Here is a 23,899-nt window from a genome sequence, read left to right on the forward strand (position 1 = left end):
ATTTAAATATATCGTTTAATTTCGCTATTCGTCGTGCATCGCACGAATGGACGTATTAGTTTAATAAAAAGTGAAGTTTCTTTCATCACGATTCACATGCACTCCAACTACGGAAATCAATTCAATAAATTTAATAAAACATAAATTTTATTCAACAACACATTTACAACGAATAAAAAAAATAAATTAGAAATATATATGTATATATATATATATATTAACATTTATTATCACGGTTGCGATGACACATTAAATTAATAAATTTATATAAAAATATATATACTTATATTTTTTTATCACGATGCAACAACGACGGATATTTTATTGAATATGAAAATTAAAAATAAAATTAATATTTAACAACTCTTGATCAACATAACATGTTAATATGTAAATAATATTAAAATATGGGTTAAGTACCAAATACCCCCCAACGTTGGGGCCCCTATCGCGTATAGGACCCTATAGTCAGGGTAAGCGTTGTTTACTACCTCAACGTGGCTAAACCTAAACAAATCCCCCCCCCCCCCCGCGTTTTAACGGTGTTAAAACGCCGTTAGAAAAATAATTTTTTTAATTTTTAATTCAGGTGGGTGCGGTCCAGCTCTCTCTCCCCTTCGTCCACTGTTTCTGCTGCCGCCTTCTCTGTACCGCCGCCGGTGTGGCTTCCTCCGTCCCCAACTGCTTCTCTTCCCTCAGTCGACTTCTTCTCCGTCCGTCCGAACGGCCAAAGCCACGACTCGATCTCCACCTCTCGGCCTCTTGCTCGGAACAGGGCGGCCGAAGCTGTCCCCATCATCGCGTGCTTCTTCTCCGGCCCACGGCCGTCGGCTCCCTCTTCCTTGAGTTCCGACAAAGCAGCTACCGATCTCACCAAATTCCTCCATCACCATCTTCGTTCTTCTTCAAGTCATACAAATTCCTCCCCAAAAACCTCCAATTTCAGAAAAACTCCATCACCATTGCTGGTTTTTTTAATGCAACACATTGACACCGCTCGACTCCGGCGAACGCGCCCTCGCGCCGCTTGACCTCCCTCGGCCCCTGTCCTCGCAGATCTGGGAAGACGGCACCACCACCGCTCTGCCTCACCTCCAAATATCACACTCGGTCAGAAAACTCACGGACGCTAGGTCTGCCGCCTCTCCTTCCCCAACGATGAACCGTTCTCGCTGGGATTTGGTGAAAGGCTGGCTGGAATTGGGGGTAAGGTAGCAAAGGCGGCGCGTTCGCCGGAGTAGTGTCTGGGGGTTGGGGACTAGGGCGCTTAAGAGGGAGGTTGCAGCGCCTTTGCCGTCGCCAAGGGAGGAGGCAGCGATGCGGTTGCCGGAGTTTCAGAGGCGGCGATGCGGTTGGGGCTACCGCCATCATTAAAAGAAAACAAAAATTATTTTTCTAACGGCATTTTAACACCGTTAAAACGCGGGGGGGGGGGGGGATTTGCTTAGGTTTGGCCACGTTGAGGTAGTAAACAGCGCTTACCACCCTGACTATAGGGTCCTATACGCGATAGGGGCCCCAACGTTGGGGGGGGGGATTTGGTACTTAACCCTTAAAATATTATGCTTTATTAGTGACGCATTAATGACGACCCTTATTTATTATCTATACTATATTAAAAAGGGAGTTCTCAATTTCAAATTGATTTCAATAATAATTTTTAAAATGTTTTTAATATGAAGGTTAGGAATTAAATGATTAAAGTATTTAAGCTCACTAACTCATCAAAGGTTAATTTATTTACAATTATATAATTTATAAAAAGGCTTATTTTCTTTTTCTTTAACGTTTTATTTCTTTTTTTGTGGTCTTCCCATCGAATAATTAAAAAAACATCATTAAAAAAAATTATTGAGTGGTCTTCCATAAGTTCTAGTTCTTTATTAATAATCATTTTCGCTATAATCAAATTAACGATCCTTGAACCTCTCCATATATATATATTACAATTATATAACATCTAATGCATATTGTCGTGCATTGACAGTGAAAACGTAAAATGTAATATGAAATATTAAAACGCATAATATTTTTTTTTTGTGGGAACACGTGTGGAGAAGTTCTAGAAGTAAGTGCAAGAAAGCTATGGCTTGTTGCTGTTGTTATAAATTTGTGTATTTAATTTATTGAAATATATTTCTAGAAAGTGTGCCATTTTCTCTATCTTAAATTCTACGTATTTACTTGATTACGGCTTAAACTAAAAATTTCAGTGGATTTTATCATGATTAATTCTCCATGCAATTTGCCAAACTTTATTCTCGAAGGCGGCTGGATTTGTAATAGTCAATGGGAATTGAATAGGTGACATTGACTTCGGAAAATAAAGGATAATTATATCTACAACTGCAAGTTTACAAGTTTATTAACTTAAAAAAATAGAACTTTTATGCTTTTTTGTGTTTATATACTATAATTATTTTCAAAGTCAAGAGCCTCCGCTTCCAAGAAGTTCTATTTTCCACTTCTTACAAGAACAATTGTTTTATTTTTAATTATAATACAAACGACGCCTTTGTTAAACTGATCTATTAATAGTACTAGCATTTGCATCCCGTGCAATGCACGGTAAAATATTTTTTATTTTTTAAATTTATATATAAATTAATACTAATTTAATTATCATACTCATGAATATAATAAAATTTAAATTTAACTAAATATATTTGAATTTAATATTAAAAAATAAAAAAATAAAATAATTTACAATTATAAAATTTGATATTATGAAAAGAAAAAAAAAGTTAAAAAATAAAAAATACTAATAAAAAAGAATTAAAAATATTTTTTTTTCAAAAACATGAGAGATGAGAGAAATTTATCAGATTTTAATATTTAAACAAATTTAATTTGTACATTTTAAATCAAATATTTACATAAAATATATCAAATTAAAGCTCTTATCGTGATCTTTAATTTGATATGCATATTGAATATTTTATGATTAATCGAATTTCACAATTTTGGAAATAAATTAAAACAACAAATCAAAAGTTAAAGAAATGGAAAATAAAAAGAATAATATAGTTAAAACATAAATCTTCAATTTTATTATAACTACAAAATTGTCATTTAATTTTGAAATTAATTTCCAATTAAAAACTGTCTTTTTAATATAGTATAGGTATGATTTCTCTTTTGCATATATGATAAATTTACTATTAAGACCCACAATGCTGGAGCTTAATTAGCCTACGAGATGAATCCCCTATAGAATATATCTCGAAAAGCGAAAGTTGAAAATCTAATTATTCACTATGTCATCACATAAGCCAAATTATATTATGAGTAGTAAAGTAATTATCGACACCCACTATCTTTACGTAGAGTTTAGTAGACAAGATAAATGAAAATACGTCCCAATGAGTGAAGGTCAAATGTATAATTATTCACTATATTGTCACACAATACACATGTACGTTTAATCGAACCGAATCAAATCGAATTGAATATCTTATATTTATAGACGTACTCGAACCGAATTAAATCGAATCAAATATCTTATATTTAAGTTTGATTTGTTTATTATTAAATCAAATTCTAAACTTTATTTACTGAATACTTCAAAGTTTACGAGCTTAATCGAGTCAAACTTTCTAATTTTATATTTATATTTAAAATATTAATTATTTAATTCACAGAAATATAATATAATATATTATATTATATTATTTCCTCTTAACAAATAGAATTAATTAGAGATTTAATATAATAATTATTAATTATGTATAGTATATAAGTATAAATTGTATCTAGTCATAATTTATATTTTCAAGCTAAATCACTTAATAAGCTTGTTCACGAGGTAATGAATCGAATACTATCAAACTTAAGCTTAATTTATTTATTTATCAAGCCTCACTAACAAGTTTGAACGAGCTTATTCTGAGCCAAGTTCCAAATAATTTACGATCGAGTTAATTTATTCACCAATCTACCCGCACCCAACTCTTAACCAGATTGATTTTAACATCAATTAAACTAGGGTTATTAATGTTTAAATACACCCATTTTGGGGGTAGTTTAATTTTACACATAAACTTTGAAATGAGTACAAAAATACATGAACTTTAATGTTATAGCAATTTTACCACAAATTCAATTAAAGTTGACATGACAAGTCAGAATGTTAACATGAACTTATCAAATGTTTTAAAAAATAATGTCGCATAGAACATCTCTAAATGACATCGTTTTAAAATGATTTACAAAACATTAAACCTCGAAATCGTAAGGTTTCTGTAGAGTTTGAATGTCTATAAATTGAATTTGTGGTAAGATTGCTACAATATTAAATTTCATATATTTTTTTATTTCTCTCAAAGTTCATGTGCAAAATTAAACTACTCTAAAAGTTAGTGTAAAATGAGCGCAATATATAAATAGTAATTTTTTAATTTAAAAATCTTGAAATCCCGCATTAACCGGTAGCAAGTAAAACGAGCGCATTATATAAAACGTCGTTAGTTAACTAGTTTGGTTGGTGAGGTAAATCTGAGTTCATTAAGATTGGAATTATCCAAAGTTTAGACTTGGTGGCCTAATTACTATTTAATCACTCTTCTAGAAGGCCACGTGCAAATGGTAACTCACTGCCTCAACTCGGCATGACTCGACTTATATAACGAAAAATCTTAGTAGTAGTATTGAAGATTCTATCAAATATAAACACGTCGTTAAATAACAGGGAAAAAAAAAAGAAAAAAAAAGAGCATAAAATCACACGCTATATGCCTGTTCAAGGAAACGCCTCCGTCAAACCGGTCTCCTATTTACCCTTTCTTTTCTCTTATTATTCTAGATTCTTTCGTTTTTTTTAATATAACAACTCGGAAATTAATTAGAAACTAAAAAAATATATAACATCATAAAAAATTCTAAAATAACCCTATTTGAAATTGACTAGAGTATAGTTTACTATGGCCTCAATTAGAGTCTTTATAAAAAAATATTTGAATTTTCGTTTATATTTTAAAAACCCCAACCTTTGTAGTAAGTATTGATTTTGATCCACGACCAAAAATAAGTGTATTTACAATCGTTTTTTTTTATGACAAGTGCATTTACATTCATTGAAATGGAATAGTAAAGTTGCAACTCGGAAGAAGTGTTTCAAGTTTATGAAGTCCCTTTGGGTGTGTACAGTTTGGATCCTTTGGAGACAAAGAAACGCAAGCAGATTCGAAGGTAAGGGGGGGGGGGGATTCTTTTAGTTTAATCTTGGAGATCATTGCTAGAATGTGGAGTTGGAATAAGTTTTTTAATTTATGTGAGTGGGATTCAAATTTCTCCTCTTGGTACATCACCGGCCCTTTGGCCGTTCTCTGTAACCTCTGATTGTGGTACCTCTGGTACCAGTTTTACTAATACAATTTGCTTTTTTCTGATAAAAAAAAAAAGTAAAGTTGCAAAACCAACTTAATTATTTCCATTCCTACCATATATTCGACGTGAGAATTCAAGGAGCTAATTCATTCTTTTTGCACTAAATTTTCGGTCAAAATTAAAAATCATTGTAAAAATCAAAGCTTTTAAAAATCTAATACAAATTCAAATTATTATTAAAGAATTGCCAAACTTAGGAGTAACCAAAATATTCAAAACCTATAATCAAATCAATCCAAACCAAAATATTAAAATACGGTTCGATTTTATATTTTAAAAAATTGGTTTTTCAGTTTGATTTCTTAAAAATCAAACAAAATCAAAAAAATTAAATTATAATATATATATATATATATATATATATATAAAATTTTAATATTACTTTTCTAACCCTAATCACATTTCATTTTTTATTTTCAATTTTTCAATTTTTTTTGTTATTTCGATTTTCGATCTAGTTTGATTATAATTAAAATATTTTTTGATTAACCCGATTTGGTTTATTCAGCTTATTTGATTTGATTTGGATTTTTTAAAAATTAAATATAAATTCGATTTTAACAATAAAACCAAACAGAAATTTAAATACAGAGCACTATGCCACTAGCTATACATGAATTGACCCTCAATTTTTTTACATGCACGACGAATTAATTGATTTTATTTTAGAGAAAGGTAATTGGTTTTTCCTTTCCAACGAAAAAAATAATACTCCCTCCGTCCGCCAAAATTATGTAAAATTGCTTGGGCACGGGATTTAATAAAATTAGTGATGATTTTGATGTAGTGGAGAAAGGGTCCCACCACTTTATGAGATGTGTGGTTGAGATTGAGTTTTGAGTGGGTTTTTTTGTAAATAAAGAGTGTTAGTAAGGATAAAATATTAAAGAAGATGGTGGGACCATTGCCATAAAAGGAAAGTGACATAATCTTGACGGACGCCAAATATAGCAATTTTTACATAATTTTGGCGGACAGAGGGAGTAGGACATTTCGCTTTGAACGGAGGGAGTATTATTTTAATGTAGGAAATTTCCGCAGGAAAGTAGGCTTGGTAATTGGTAAGTACGATCGTTATTTATTAATTAGAGGATTCCTTCTGCAACTCCTACCCCGCGTATATATATAAAGAAACCGCTCAACCAGACTCCGTCATCTTCTCTCACATACATATACAAATACAATACAAGGATCTGATACAGTCATACATATACATACTACACACAGAAATCACATAGTTCTGCAATGGATAACAGGCTAAACAGCAGAGAAGATGCATATACCAGCCCTAGCTTCAACAGCTATTCATCCGATAGATTAGCCGAACTCGCCGTGCAAATCTCCGCGGAGAAGAGCGGAGACGACAACGAAGAAAACGAAGATTTCGAATTCTCTCTGGTGCGCGAGGATTTCAAGGAGTTTTCAGCCGAGGATTTCGTCTACGACGGCAAGCTCGGCCCGATCTTTCCGGTGTTCAACCGCGATCTCCTGCTGCGCGACGGCGGCGGAGACGATCAGTGCGAATCGAGCATTCAGGTTCCGCTGAGTCAGCTCCTCCTCGAAGATCGCGGCAGCGGCAATGATAATCCGCCGTCGTGCTCGTCGTCGGAAGCCGACGAGCTCGAGAGCGTTCCGGCCGGCACGTACTGCGTCTGGCGGCCGAAGGCGTCGGATCTTCGGTCGCCGAGCCGGTGTAAGAAGAGCAAGTCCACTGGATCCGCGTCGAAGCGGTGGAAGTTTCGCGATTTGATGCGGCGGAGCAATAGCGACGGAAAGGACAGTTTGGTCTTTCTGACGCCGAAGAACAGAGAAGAGAAATTGCCGGCGGAAATTCCTAAAAAATTGAAAGGAAAAGGAGGCTCCAGCTCCGGTGCGGCGGCGCGTTCGGCGCACGAAGCGCTGTATGTACGGAACAGAGCGATGAACGAAGTCGATAGGAAGAAATCGTATCTACCTTACCGGCAAGATCTGGTAGGATTCTTCATAAACGTCAACGCTCTGGGTAAAGGTTTGCCACACTTCTAGAAGATATATTTTGTTTTTGTTTACGAAATAGTATACAACGATTAAGATAATCGATCATACTTTGATCTAAAACGACGGATTAGCTGTGATACACTGCCGCGACATGATCCAGAGATTTTTATTCTATTTTAATATGTATATTTTTAATTTTATTATACTATATTATTTTAGCTTTGAAGTAGTATTTAGACATCTGTTTTGGATTTGTAAGAAGTTTTAACTAATTATGTGGATTCTAAATTTTTGTCTTGTTAATTCTGTTTACAAAATTCAACTTCATATCATTATATCTCCAAATTTCGCAATTGGAGTTACAAAATTACGTAAATTATGGATAAACAAGGTAGTGAAAGTTAATTAATTATAATTAATGTTATTTAGGAGATTAATTATAAATTTAATAATTTGGGACGCATGCGACTACAGCTGTCCGCTTTTTCCGGCAGGGTTTTACCGTTTGAGTTGGTTTTTATAGAGAACCGGTTTTCCATTATCGATATTTTAATTTTTAATTTTGGTCTCGACATTAATTTAGTATTTTAATAAGCTACTAGTTTTTGTAATATTAGCAATGAACAGTGGAATATACTGCCTCCATCCCGACCATCTTGAGAATTATTTTTTGCTACAAAATTAAAAAAGTAGTGTTATGTGTGTAGATGAAAAAGTAAAAAGATGAATAAATGGTAAAATTTTATCAAAGAAGAAATATCTCAAGATAGGTGGAACTCTAAAAAAAGTGTCTCAAGATAGATGAAACGAAGGAAGTACGAACTTAATATTTTGTATTGTATCATACTAGTACTAAGAAATAGCTAAAAATACGTTATAGAATCAATTAATTAATGTTTCCATCTAGTTTCAACTTTTTCATCTATAAAAATGGAGCTAGGTTTTTAAAAATGGCGGACGAAATAATAATTTTATATTTCAAAATATATTTAAATGTGTAAAATTATGATTTTATATATAAAAGATGAAAAAGAATACAAAGTAATAACTATTCCCTCAATTCCAACGTAGGTGAGATGGAGCATATGATTTAAAGAGCTAGTAATTAGTGAAAAAGTGAAATGAAAAAGTGAATGAAAAAATAAAATGAAAAAGCAAATTTAATTTATTCCAAAAAGGGAAACGATTAATTTCGTTATGACAGTCCAAAAAAAATACGACTTAATTTCGTTGAGATGGAGGGGGGTATTTTTATTTTTTTCCGATGATCATTGAGTCGAGCTCTGGACTTAGTTCCGTCCCTGCCCCTCTATTACCTATATAAGATGAATTTATGTAATATGTATGTAATAATGTCGAAATAATCAGAATAGCAATATTGAGATAACATCAGCGGAAAATGATGCCAAATATTACCACAATTCTATATAAAGAATTGATTAGCTCTGAAATATAAATTAAGCTTTTAAAGCTACTCAACAAATTTTTGGGGCCATTGAAATTGATGTAGGTGGGGAGTGTTAATGACTTGTGGAAATGCTGACAGTACACCTTATTTAATGTTATTTAAAAGTTAATAGGTAGCAACATCGAAAATTTGGTGTAATAGTCCCCACTAACATGCATAGTAGTCGCGGTAAATAGATCGAATAATAGGATGGTGAATTTTGGTATAAAGATAATAAATGAACCCACGAATATGAATGTTTAGTTCATAATTCAAATCTAGATAATGTATTATTTTTTTCAAACATTGTTTATATCCAATTTTATGTGAAGAGTAGGAATGTCAATTTAGTCTGAAATTCACGAATTGATTCGAATAAATCGACAATTTAATAAGGCTAGGACTGAAAATTTTTTGCTTAGAAAATTATAATTTAAATAGCCTTATAATTGGATAATGTTAACCTAAAAATAGCCTGAGCCCAATTGGTGAATAAGTCGACTTGAAAATAAATAGGTGAATTGACAGTTTGACACGATCAATTGATTTTTTATTTTTTATTTTTTATATTTCATTTTCAAACTTCATTACTAAACTTTTTAAAATTAGTAAAAATAAGATTTTTGTTTCTAGATGTTTTGTACAATGTATTTGATTTAATTTTTGAAAATTATATTCTTCCTTTCATTTTCTATAGTTTTATTTTAACGGTTAAAATAAAACATTTGAATGTGAAAATTAGAAAATGATAATCATATATAAGAAAAATACACGTATCCTTTTTTTTAATCTAACAATTATCGATTAATTATTATGTAAGTTGATGATGTAATGTATTCATTCAATGTGGATATTCATTTGTTACAATTATAAAAATGATTAATATAAATATATTAATTAATCTTTTATAGTATAAATTTTCGAGCTCGACTGACTCAATAGGTTAGCATAAAAACTAAAAGATTAGAGTATCCACAATGCTTGCACCCATAGTGGGTGCAATAGAATGGGTCTCAGTTCTATTGCACCCACTCCAACAATGGTATTGCACCCACTTGGGTGCAATAGATCTTATTTTATTTTTGAATTAGTTTTATTCTAGTTTCCATTTTACAATAATTAAGAAATTAAAATTTCATTGAATTAAAATTCAAATCCTACATTGATAGAAATAAAAGAAATACAAGAAATTAAAATCCTAAATTACTTAAATTAAAACAAACATAAAATAAAAAATCCTAAAAATCTACGGGATGTTGTTTCGTTGCTTGATCTCCGCCACCTTACACATGTGAAACGCCAATTCGTCGGGATTCATTTGAGAGGTGTCCCGGCTCATCAACATGCTATCGGCGAGGTCACGTTGAACTTGGGAGAACGTTTCCATTGCATTCACCATATTCGCCATGTACCCGAGAGCTTTTTGGTTATCTTCCGACGTCTCTTCGGCCTTTTTCTTGCCTTTCCGTTTGTCTCTCTTGGCCGCCTTTTGCCCTTAGGGCCGGGTGGAGATACTCGCGTCGCTAGAAGTCGTTGTGGGAAGACCGTCGGACCCCTTTGATCGTTTGTCCGAATGGACATCGGAGTGAACATCCTCGCCGAGACTTGCAAATTTCTTGGACTCGCGCAAGATCTTCCATGCATGCGGATACCGGAACGGAACACGGTATTCGGCTAGCCACATTGCCTCTGCTTGCTCCAGGATTTGACCATCACTCATGCCTGATTTCCATTGATCGTGGCATTTTTTGTGCATGGCCTCAAACCTCTTTGCATGATTTGATTTGCGTGACGTCGCGTGAAATAGATCCTTGGGGCCTTTTAGCCTTGTATTCGGTACAGAGGGAGCCCCAAAACTTCGCCCCTTTTTGGTCGACACCCACCACAGAGTCATGGGTGTGCTCGCAATACAAACGGCAAATTAGCACCGTTTCTGGCGGATAATAGTTGCTACGTTTGGCCGCCGGCATAGAAGCAATCTCCTCCACGTCGGGATCGGGGTCGGCAACAGCGGCAAAGCGGGGGTTCAAATTGGTGGCCGCCGCTTGAAAGGCATTGGATTCTTGCGTGAACGGCGAGAATCCTTGCCTGTAAGCATTTGATTCGCCGGGGGATGGATTTTGAGGGTGTTCACGCCAATAGTTGCTCCAATCGCCTTCCATTGCTATTTGTTGAAATAATGTAGAAGATGAGGAGAATGGATGAATGTTTGAGGATGAAGAAGAAAATGAGGTTGTATATGTATATATAGAGGGGCTATAGAAATAATAAAAAAAAAAAACACCAACGGAAAAAAAAAACGGTAAAAAACGGCTACTGCATTCATTTTAAATTTTATTTTTTAATTTTCCTTTTTTTTTTGGGCCGAAAAGGGGCGCGTGTTTACACGCCCCTTCCTTCGCTCCCGTCTCCGCCGAGTGCGATGCATCGCCCCCCCCTTCACACCCGGGTGCAGCAACGGCGCTGGGTGCGATAGGCCGGGTTCGATCCGGCCATCGCACCCAGCGATGCTGATGCTCTTAGAGTTAGAGTAAATTATATATAGTTCAAAAAAATTATAATTCGAATGATCCAACACCGAATAGTCCGATAATTCGATGGGAATGGCGGATTAACATCCCTAGGCTCCTAGCTTTTTGAATCTATGTTTGCGTCAAAGACTCAAAATAGACCCAATCATGACACCATAAAAGATAAACTCAATATTTCATGTTTTTTTCTTCTAAATTGAGATGATTTAGATCCACTTTTCTAGCGACGGACAGTCGCGTTGACAACTGAAATTTGCTTTGAACTAAGCACAAATGACATGGTTTATATATATATATATATATATATTCATATTTAGCAGAAACATGGTTTATATATATTTGACGTGGAATTAAAAGTTTTTCATGTTGCTATTTGAATTTGAGTTTAATTCCATACAATTTTTGTTATATCAACATGACTTTTCCTAAAAAAGTGGAGTTGATCTAGACTGAAACACAAATTAGGAGACTTTCGGATTGAGTGACAAGACATTGTTGATAAAATAATTCATTTTAAATAAGTGTTTAATTTGCACGATTGAGCTCGTGATTCATAACTTGGCTCGCATTTAGTCTTTCAAACGAATGATTATTTATCACCTCAAAATTGAATGAATTATTTAATCACCCTTCCAATTTTATTTATGTATGGTCTCCTGTGCAATTAAGTTCATGGTGAAACCTACTTTACAATGACACTACTTCAACATACAAATGACACTTTAAAATTTAAAGTGTCATTTATATGTTGAAGTAGTGTCATTGTGAAGCCGGTTTCACCATAAAACCGATTTCACGGGAATTTTTGTGATTTATCTATCTCATTCATCAAATCAAACGTGGCATTAAATTATTGTATTCATTCGAATTATCCCAACATAGAATATAGAGAAGCTCTGATCCAGGGTTTTTGCGAGGCAAGGAGGCAAACTTTGATCCAGAACAGGTCGTTACCATAGGAAGGTCTGAGTCGTTGGCTTGCTCCGGCGGTTGGGGTGTTACGTCTGGACTTGGACGTTGCTTTTTCTAATGAGGGACAAAGAGTGGGTGTTGGCTTTTTGCTTCGGGATCATCGTGGTGAGGTGGTGGCAACTGTTTGCCAGAGAGCCGGAGCGACGACGACGGTGCTTTTGGGTGAGCTTCACGCTATGATCCTTGGGATTGGTTTTTGTTTGGAGCACGAGTTTGGGCCTATTGTCGTTTATACGGACTCTCTTCTAGTGGTTCACATTCTTCACGATACCTATGGGGGAGCCGATTCATTATGTAATGATCTTTGGGAAGTGTTCGAGCATGCTCGAAATCACTTGGTGCTGGATTTCTGCCACGTTCGTAGAGTGGCAAACAAGGCGGCTCATGAGCTGGCCAAGTTCGCTTTTTTAGATCAGGATGTAATGATTTGAAAGTCTGATTTCCCGTCTTGACTTCTTGATATTATATCTTCAGACTTGGTTTAATATATTCCTACCTTCCAGTTTCAAAAAAAAAAAAAAAAGAATATAGAGAAGCGGCCGAATTGATAGTTGGGATGTTTGATGAAGAGCATCGTCATGGATTAGGTTGGTATATGCCCCTCAACATAATTATTAATTTTATTGAAAACGATGCTTCACCATTTTTGGAAAAGAATTGACGTTAGAGGTCATATAATTTTAATTCTTTTTGAAGCAGGTTTGAGATCTATATAAATACGGTCACATAATTTTAATTCTTTTTGAAGCAGGTTTGAGATCTATATAAATACATTTTTCATTCGTTTTTCATATTTATCCATATTCTATTTTCAGACACTACCTCATTAATAATTTTTACAATATTATTTTTATAACTTACACTATTTATCCACAATTTACTTAACAATACCCTTAATATAGAACCATTTTTCTACTATTAATACTTCAAACAACTTTTTATTAAAACTCGTGTTATAATTAATCATGAATATTTATAGGGGACGGGGGAGTATGTCTCATTATTTGGAGCGTATATAGCGTTAGCCATCGATGGATGTATTTATTGATTTATATTATTTCAATACGATTATAATTAATTAAATTATTGAAAGACACCATTAGTGATGTCGTGAAAGAAGTGTTGTAGGATTGTAGCCTTATTGATGGTTTGGAATTGGACTAGATTTAAGAGGACAAAAAAATTGTCCTACACTTTTTTAGCATTTAGTGAGATAAGATTTTAATATTTTTATATATAACATAGTGTATTTAGGATGAATTAAAAAATTAAGGTGGGGCAATAGTCCTATCATTCTACTGTGCAACTTCGCTATTGGTTTATATACGCCTTACTTTTATATTCTAAAATTAAATATTTCTCGTTTAACTTTAGAATAATTTTTATTCAATTTTTTTTGGCATAATTTGTGTTTTAGAATATGGTAAATAAGTGGATCGAATTAAGTATTGATTAGGAATTATGATTCGTAATTAAGAAATTTAGTTGAAGAATTACAAGGTTTACTGCATGAGTTTTGTACACATTTCATGTGTTAACTGCAAAATAAATAATTTTTTAATCAATTTTGCAATTTTGGCACCCCTTTCGAGAAGTATCAATAAAATTCAATTTTAACATATACTCCATCAGTCCCAATTCAATATTGGACACGAATGTTAAGACATACTCCCTCCGTCCCATGAAGCATGACACACTTCTTTTCGGCACGAGAATTAAGAAATTGGTATTTTGTGTGTTAAGTGTGGTAGGTGAAAAAAATGAAAATATGAATAAAGGGTAATTTTTTTGCCATTTTTAGAAACGTGTCATGTTTCGTGGGACAGACCAAAAAGGAAACTGTGTCATGCTTCGTGGGACGGAGGGAGTAAATAATCATCCCATTATTTATGACATGTATTCTTTTTTGGGTTGTCCCATATAACATGGTCTCAGTCTGTTTCCTTTTTCAGCTAGAATTAGGGCTTAGGGGGGTGTATTCATTGTGGAATTTGATGGATTTCTATGGATTTTAAAAGTCTGGGTGTATTCGTTCAAGACTTTTAAAAGTCCATATAAATCTTGGTGTATTCGTTCAAGACTTTTTAAAATCCATACAAATCTAGGTGTATTCGTTATTCCATTAACTTAAAATCTGGAATGACTTTCATGGATTTCATCCAAAAAATACACACGACGAAATCCGGCCAAGAACCACGAGAATTGAAATTCCATGAAGTTTTAAGCGAGCGCTGAGTTCCAGCGCCCGCGGCCAAGAAGCCAGCGAGCGCTAGAACTCAGCAATCGTTGAGAGTGTCCAGCGAGCGCTGAGTGTGCGCAGGCGCTGGGTTGCCGCGGTCGTTGGGCCCAGGCAGCCCAACCCACCCACGCTTTTTAAATACAACTCTTCGGTGTTTTTTTCCTCATTCCACAGAAGCCTATTCCAAAAATATACCACAGAAGCAAACTTCAAAAAGAAGACAAGTTTAGGGTTCTATATTAGCTTTTAGCCAGGTATTTTTTTCATAAATTTTATATCTTCATATTATATTAATTATGCAATTTTTCTATAGCATGAATCTTGTACCTTTATAAATTGTTAGCAATTGTATGCTGTGTTTCTATTGCATGTGAGTTGATTTCAGTTTTTTGTTGATGTTTTTTATTTTTTTTATTTTTATTCATTGATATAGTATTGTATCCGTATTTATTTTCGGTGTCTAGTAATATTATTATGGGAGACTCTCAACCACAAGATTCCAAAAAAGGGCAGTGTATGAATCATGGACAAAGGAACAAAGTGATGCCTTGTTAGAAATTATGGTTGAGTCTGCACATAGGGGATGGCGCGATAATAGTTGTTTATTTAGCAAAGGCACAGTAGAGGAAATGATATTGCCTGTTCTGAATGAAAGACTTGGGTGCAATAAAAATTATAATCACTACCAAAGTCGTATCAAATGGTTTAAGAGTCGTTGGAATGCTTATTCAACACTCTTGAAGTTTAACTCTGGTTTTGGCTATGACAACAACACCAAATGGACCGGCACCAGGATCATTGCGGGGACGACGGCCTGCTGCAATCTCGGAGTGTATGTAGTTAACTACACAACTCCTCTTCTCATGAGGAATTAGCATGAATCGGTCAGAAATCAATTGAGCTCCTTTGAGCTCACCATAATCAATGTACTCAGCATGCAGCTCATCCTGACCATCCTGAGGCCCCTCTGTCGTAGTAAGAACTCCAAACTTGTGTGCCAAACCAGTGATAATAGTAGAGAAAGAAGCATGGGCAGCAGGGCGCTTCTTCGCCCGAATCATAGCAGCCCAAATAAACTGTGAGATGCACACTTTTGTGCCATCTAAAGCATAAGCCAACAAAAATACCTCATATGCATTCACCTTATTCGCCTGCTCCTTTCCAGACACATTATATGCAAGAAATTTATGAACAATAGACAATGCCAGATCCTTAATGTATCCACTAGGCATACCCGAACTATCCCAATTATCACAGCCAGTCAATTGATTCCACACTTGATTAACATTCCATCCCCGAGGTTTATCAGATAATCCAGAAGTAGGGAAACCAAAAACAGCTTTCATTCTAGCCAAACTAATTTTATACTCTTGCTCATACATCCTAGCTTTAATCCATTTCATATCACCACTCATAACCACAGTAGTCATGAACTCATAACATAGAGGATCATACCCAGAAAATTCAATATGTCTAGCATACTCTTTCATCCTTAGATTATTCAAATACAAAGCAACTTGCCGCTCAAGTTTCAAATCAATAACCAAGTCCCAATCCAAGTAATGCGGACAAGTAATGTAGTTCATGTTAAATTTCTTAAATATTTCTCCCTCTAGTTCGGTTTGCAAGTCAAAGGGACATTCGTACCTTTCCCTCAAAGTTGGCTCTTCCTCGCCTCTACGGACGTTGGCGTTCTTAGTTCGGACCATTATGTCGTTGAAGGTGACCGGAGAGGGTGGTGGTATGCAAGGACTGAAGTGGTGGTGATTTTTTTCGGTTTTGGCTGGGAGGCTTGGGAGCTGTCTGTATAGCGGTGAAAATAGAGAATGTGAGAATTAGGGCACCAGCGCCCGCTGAGTATGTATATATAGGCCATATTCCCAGCGGTCGCTGGAACCCAGCGGTCGCTGGATTCCCAGCGCTTGCTGGAACTCAGCGATCGCTGGGTTTCCAGCGGGTGCTGGGACTCCGCGGGCGCTGGGTCTCTTCTAGCGGGCGTTGGTTCTCCGCGGGCGCTGGTTTCATGGAATTCAATTCCAAAATTATCCCATAAAGTCTTCGAAAATCAGTGAAAATCGGGGTGAAATCCAACCACGAATTCTTTGAAAGTCGTCTGGAATCTATGTGAATTCCATGGAATTTAAATTCCATGGACTTTTTAAAGTCTGTGGAAATCCACAGCAAATACACCCCCCTTAGTTTAAATTTTTAATCATCCTTTTAATTATCTCACTTTCTTTTATCTTTCTCTCACCTATCTCACTCTCTAACCGTCACCGCCTCTACCCACCAACCTCCAACTGTCGCCGCCTCTACCGACTAGAACTCACCTCCACTCGCTGTCGCCACCCACCAGAACCCACCTCCAGCCCCAGCCGCCGCCTCCACCCACCCTCCACCAACTAGAATCCACCTCATTGAAACCCTCTCCACCTCTCTCTCTCTCTCTCCTCCACCGCTGTAAAACCCTAGGTCGGACCGTGAAAGAAGAGGGCGTGCATCGTGGTGGTGGCTGCATGTGGGCCTAGGGTAGTAGAGGCGGTGAGTTTGGGGATTTAAGGTTCCAATTGGCGACGACCCATTTGTTGCCCGGAAGGTGGAGCGAGAGGGGGAAAGATTTTCGATAAGGAAGAAGTGAGGTCAAAGGGTTGTGGCTGATGGCAGAGCCCGTCGCCGGAGGCAAGCTTACTCCACTGCCTCTCTCTCTCTCCTCCATCTTACCTTCCCTGCACGGCGAGCTCCTTGTTGATGCAGTAGATTTATTTTTCTTCGAATTAAAGCTAATTGTTGTGTAGATCTGATGTAAATTTTGGAGGATCAGATGTTGGTTCTATTGTAGATTTAATTGTTGTGTGGTTGTGTCGTAGATCTGATGTTAATTTTGGTATTGGATCAAAATATGAATTCCTTTAAGAAATTAAGAACAATAATAAATTCCTTAAACACACTACTAATACACACCTTTATCTTAATTTTATTTTCCTTAAGCTCCGTGCCGAAAAGGCACGTGCCATGAATAACAGGACGAAGGGAGTAATAAAATAGGAGATAGAAAATAACTTTTGTTGAAAATACATCTATCTATCTATTAATATATTAAAGAGCTACATATTGGAGAGCTCACAATCATTCTCTATTCTACATGGCACTCTAGAATGCTTATATTTCTAATTTTCTAAATCCTTCATTTCATGCCTCTTAAATCCGAAGAAAATATAAATAAAATACAATCATAAACATTACAATCATAAACGTTATTTTCCTCAAATTAATTAATTTATAATAGAAAGTCAAATGTTTATGCAATGCAATTAATGGTTGGAGCAAAAGTTATGGCACCCTGTATTATTTTCAAAAATCTATCCTAAATATTAGCTAATGAAATTTTAATATCTTCTTTATAATAAGAAAATCAAATTTGCCTATGTGGCATTTTAGAATTCATACATTTTGAAATACCTCTATTCTCCTTTAATTCATTTTCATTTTTTTCATAAGTTACGTCTCTTATCCCACATTAATTTTTAATCAAACTTTAACTTGACTAAAGCCTATATAGAGAGCTCTCCACTATTAATTATATAAAGAGTTACATATTGGAGAGTTCTCCATTATTCTCTATTCTATATGACATTATTACAATTTAGTATTTCTTTTATTCCCACTATATGACATTTTACATTTTTTCTTTAATCTTTATTTAAAATATTAGTTATAGGTATTCAAAACCCATCAAATGGCCACATAAATATGGAATAATCTTCTTAAATGGTATATCATAATTGTATATTGATTAATAATTTTCAATCGAAGTAATAAGTTAGAAAAGCAATAATTATGCTAGCTAACCAATTATTTATTCAACATTAGACGTTACAAAATATAGTGCATAATTCTTGACAACCAATTAATTTATTTCCTAAATTCATAAATAAAATTGCATATATATTTTAGAAATCCACAACCACTGTCATTCACATTTTTCTATTATGCTTTTGTTAAATTTTCTATTATCAACAATAGAACGGAAACAAAGTTTGATCTTGATTCTTTCAAGTTTAGAGATATCTGATCATCGTGATTATTCAGAAAATCATTTCGATTGGTCAAATGAGACATCACTGATCACACGAACGTCATGAGAAGCATGATCAGAAATTTTGAAGATCAATTTGAAAGAAGATAAAAAAAGGAACATCGTGAAGATGAAGAAAGAGTTAATGATGGTGTCTCATAATTTTCAGTTTGTTGTTCTTTCAGCTTTCTTTTTTTTCCTTGATACAAAATATTATTTTATTTTTTGGTTTAATTTTTACATCAATAATAGTATTCAGATTTTGTTTTATAATAAGGTGGAGTTAGAAAATATTGAATCATATCTTATAATTGTAAGTTTCCGAATTTAGTTATAAGATTGGAATAGTAGTACATATCTCATATTTCAATATTATTGATATGTAAATGTAAACTAGAGTAAACTCGATTACGGAAAATTATGAAGGTAAAAATTAGCATATCCAAAATAATTACCATTTCATGATTCCAACGGAAGATGACTGCAATGAGTCATTGATGAAGATTTTGCTGAATTCCATAGCCTTAATTAATTGTATGATTTGATTTTGCGCGTTGGAAAATATTCGGATCTCATCTTCAATTCATCAATGGTTAGAAAATGCAACACTACCAAATTTTAGTGCAGGGTGTAAGCAATCCAGGATGTCTTTGCACACTTCTTAATTAGAACCTACATATTCATTTTTCTTTGATAAGCGCATTCTATTAATGATAAGTGTATTAAAATTTATACAAAAAAATTAAATTTATTAATTCATTATTATAATATATGGACTTCTATTGTTTGACAAACTTAATAATTGGCTAAATTATTATTAGTCAAATTAAATTAAAATATTGATAGAAAAATAGTAACTATTTATTTGGCCAACAAATTAATTAATTAGCTAAATTATCTTATTATAAAGAGGATGTTTAGTTGGCCAAATAAATAGTTATATTTAGAAAATATCAAATAATTTATTTTTATTATTTCTTATAAGATCAAATCAAGCAACCTCAGTACGAATTATTATTGATTTTTTCAGAACTAAATATGTTACTTGGTTTAACTGGATTGACCAATAATAAGATTAAAAAAATTCAATTATTTGATGTAGGTTTCAGTGAAATTCAGTTTAGCGTAAATGTGAAAACTCTAATTAATTTAAGTTATTTAATTCTATTTTTAAAAAATGACGAGTTTACCTCGATCGGTACCAACATTGAGAAAGCTGAAAATTCTAATTGTCGGTTAAGCATAAGATGATTTTCTAAACATTATTAATATTTATATATAAAATAAATTAAGTATAATAAAATGTGACTTAATATATTTAAAACTAATTCATCTTGATATTTCTACATAAGTCTTTTATTTATTCAACGTAGCAAAATTATTTTTGTATTAAATTAATGACAATACAAATTGACTAATTGATTTATAAACATTATCGACAAGTATATGTTTTTTTATAGCTCTAGACGAGATGATTCTCAAAATTCACTTTTGGTCTTTCAAACTCCAGACAAGATAATATTAAAAAGTCAGAGGTAGTCTATCAAGCTTCATACGAGATATACTCAAAACTCAATTTCGGCTCCAAACAATATGATGCTCACAAGTTAGAAGTGGTTTGCCAAGCTCCAAACGAGATGATGCTCATAACTAAATTTCGATCCTTTAAGCTTCAAATGAGATACTCCCTCCGTCCCGGCTTTTGATATCCAGTTGAAAACGGCACGGGTTTTAATAAAGTGATTGATGTGTTGTGAGTGGAATAAGGGTCCCACATTTTATGTGAGAGTTAAAATAATTAAAGTGGAGTAAGGGCCCCACCCACTTTTACCAAAAATAGAAATGGATACTAAAATGTGGGACGGCCAAAAAAGGAAAGTTGGATACTAAAAGTTGGGACGGAGGGAGTAATACTTAGCACTAAACTCCGGTCTTTCAAGCTCCAAATGAGTGATGCTTAGAACTCAGCTCTGGTCTATCAAACTATGGACGAGATGATGCTTACAAGTCAGTTATGGTCTTTCAAGCTCCACGCGAGATGATGCTCACAAGCGAGTTATGGTCTTACAAGTATTTTACCTCCAAACAATATGATTCTCATAAATTAGAAGTGACTTGTCAAACTCCGAACGAAATGATACTCGTAACTTAATTTCGCCCTTTGAAGCTTCAAATGATATAATACTTAGCATTTAACTCCGGCCTTTCAAGCTCCAAATGAGTGATGCTTAGAACTCAACTCCGGTCTATCAAACTATGGACAAGATTAAACTCACAAGTCAGTTATGGTCTTTCAAGCTCCACACGAGATGATACTCACAAATCAATTATAGTATTGCGAGCTCCAAATGAGATGATGCTCACAAGTCAGGTTTTATCGTTCAAGTTGTAGATGAGATGATACTTATAAGTCAAATCTCTTATAACAAGCTTCAGATAAGATAATGATTTAAAGTTTGATGTACAAGTGATATTTCAAGTTACAGACAAGATAATACTCAAAAGTTTTGTAAGATTCGAATGAGATGATGTTCATATATAAGACACGGTCTTAAATTTTGCCTATTAATTTAAAAAATATATAATAATAATTACAATGTAAAGTGATTTCCCGTCGAATTTCGACGGGTTACACACTAGTGTGTCCTAAAAATAGGAGAGAAAAATAAGAAAAATATAATTATGTGTGAAGTATAATAATATTTAATGTAAATAAAGAGTTATATAAAGATATTTATTATGTATTGACTTTTCATTTTAAAAAGCAACTTATTTAATTGGAACGTCCAAATAAGAAAACGTGACCTATTGAATTGAGACGGAGGGAGTATCAATTTTGATTATCAGATAATGTATTTTCAACATTAAAAAGATTAAGATGTTGAAATAGCTTCCAAATCATATGATTGAAACATTATAAAAGTGTTGTCAAAATTATGAGATGAGATGAATAAAAAACAATAATTTAATTTACAATTAATTGTAATTTTGTTGACGAGTGGGTTCACCCCCACGTTAGAAATAGAATTTTTATATAAATTGCTTCTAATAGTAAAAAAGAATTATACCAAGGAAAGTTCCGAGTATTTTCTTATCATCATGGTGGAGATAATTTTATATAAATTGCTTCTAATAGTAAAAAAAATTATACAAAGTTCCGAGTATTTTCTTATCATGGTGGGAGATCTTGAGATCATACAAAGTCCAACATTTGGCATTGCGAATATTTTAAGTTTTAATCTTTTTTAATAAAGCATTACGATATGTTTTGATATTTTGGGATTTTCAAAGCAGGAAATATCGTTGTGGGAGCGAGTTTATCGTTAGATTTGGGTCCCGTGGTTCTTTTTTCGGACTCTCTCTTGGCGATCCATCTGCTTCATGATACTTACCATGGTTCTAATTCTTTATGTGACGATTTGCATGAGGTTCTCGTTCATGCTCGTGAGACGATGGTGTTGGATTTTTTACATGTTCATAGGGAGGCTAATAGAGCCGCTCATGAACTTGCTAGACTAGCTTTGTCTTTATCTGATGTAATGATTTGGAAGTCAGGTTTCCCTACTTGGCTTTCGAATATTGCTCTTTCCGATTTGAATTAATATAGCTCTTCTTTGTTCTAAAAAAAAAAGGCGTAATGTATAAACATAACTATATTGCCCTGTTTTATGTCCGTGTACCCATATGATAAGTACAAGGGCTCACTCATCCAACTAGAGTTTATAATTATTTTTATATTTATTTGAAGTAATTAATTCAAAATTAGGATATATAATTTTTTTTAATTTCAATTTTGAGTGATAAATATTAATTAGAGTTCATAATATGATAATATTTTCTATTTTTACCACAAATAATTATAAAATAAATAAATTAAGAATGATACACGGTATTACACACTAAATTATGGGACATAAGATCTCATTTGGAAGCTCAACAGTACAACTTCAATGACTTAAAATGGTTCCCCGTTCTTATTTTATTTAATGGTTATTATTTGAACCTTTCCCTATATATATATATATATATAGAGTAAAATTTTGGAATAGCCAAAATGGATCATAAAACACAAATTATGGCCACTCATTGAAAAAACATAAATTTTGGCCATTTTTATAGCTTTGGGACGTTTTTGCCCTTAATTGGGCGGACTGGGTAGGGTCAGGAGCGCGGGTCGCGTGCCGGGTAGGATCAGGCACGCGGGTCGGGTTAGGCACTTATGGCACTATTAGTGCCATAAGTGCCAACAAATTTTTTTTTACTCCCCCTGCCCTGTCTACCCCCCCAGACCCCCGACCCCACCCACCCCCAAGTCAAAAACAATTTTTTTTACTCCCCCTAGATAAAAATAAATCAAATTTTACTTTTGTTATTTTATTTTATGGCACTATTAGTGCCATAAGTGCCAACGAAAATCCAAAATAAAATAAAGTAAAATGGTCTTTTTAGCACTTATGGCACTATTAGTGCCATAAGTGCCAAACATGCAGAACAAATATAGAAACAACATCATCTAAACCCTAAATGGATAATCTAAACCCTAAATGGAATATCTAAACCCTAGGGGAAGTGTTTAAAAAATTCCTTTTGGCTTGGGGGTGGGTGGGGTTGGGGGTCTGGGGGGTAGACATGGCAGGGGGAGTAAAAAAAAATTTCGTTGGCACTTATGGCACTAATAGTGCCATAAATTAGTGCCATAAGTGCCTAACCCGACCCGCGTGCCTGATCCTACCCGGCACGCGACCCGCGCTCCTGACCCTACCCAGTCCGCCCAATTAGGGGTATATTAGGCATATTGCCTAATTAATGGCCATAAATATTGTGTTTGCATGTTTAATGTGGCCATTTGACACCATTGTTTCTATATATATATATATATATATATATATATATATATATATATATATATATATGTGTGTGTGTGTGTGTGTGTGTGTGTGTGTGTGTGAAAATGAAAACACAGTTTTGAAAATAATTTTTTGACGCCAAAATTCTCTCATCAAATCCGTCGGTGATTACCGACGGAACAACGGCAGAATTCCGACGAAGTTGTTTTTAAAAGTTTACCGACGGAATTATTAGCGACAGAAAATAATCTGCCGTTAAATATTATTTTTTTATTTTTTATTTCATTTTATTTTATTTTATTTTTTAACTAATTCGTTGGTAAATATTATTAATTTTTTTGTTATTTTTATTTTTTTAAAATATTTTTTATTATTTTTTAATTTATATTCTATTTTATTCTCATTTTTAAATTATTGAGAATATTT

General features: G+C 34.0%; 1 protein-coding gene across 1 annotated transcript; it reads left to right on the top strand.

The window, feature by feature from the left end:
- Nucleotides 1-6,630: 6,630 nt before the first annotated feature.
- LOC130990874 (uncharacterized) lies at nt 6,631-7,410 on the top strand. Its single transcript, XM_057915101.1, has one exon. The coding sequence runs from the start codon at nt 6,631-6,633 to the stop codon at nt 7,408-7,410; it is 780 nt and encodes a 259-aa protein (XP_057771084.1).
- The last annotated feature ends 16,489 nt before the right edge of the window (nt 7,411-23,899 follow it).

This window comes from Salvia miltiorrhiza, chromosome 6 (genome assembly GCF_028751815.1).
Source record: "Salvia miltiorrhiza cultivar Shanhuang (shh) chromosome 6, IMPLAD_Smil_shh, whole genome shotgun sequence".
In the NCBI taxonomy this organism is placed as follows: Eukaryota; Viridiplantae; Streptophyta; class Magnoliopsida; order Lamiales; family Lamiaceae; genus Salvia; species Salvia miltiorrhiza.

Excerpts from the sequence above, each read along its gene's own strand:
- LOC130990874 (XM_057915101.1), top strand. The coding sequence starts at position 6,631 with ATGGATAACAGGCTAAACAGCAGAGAAGATGCATATACCAGCCCTAGC.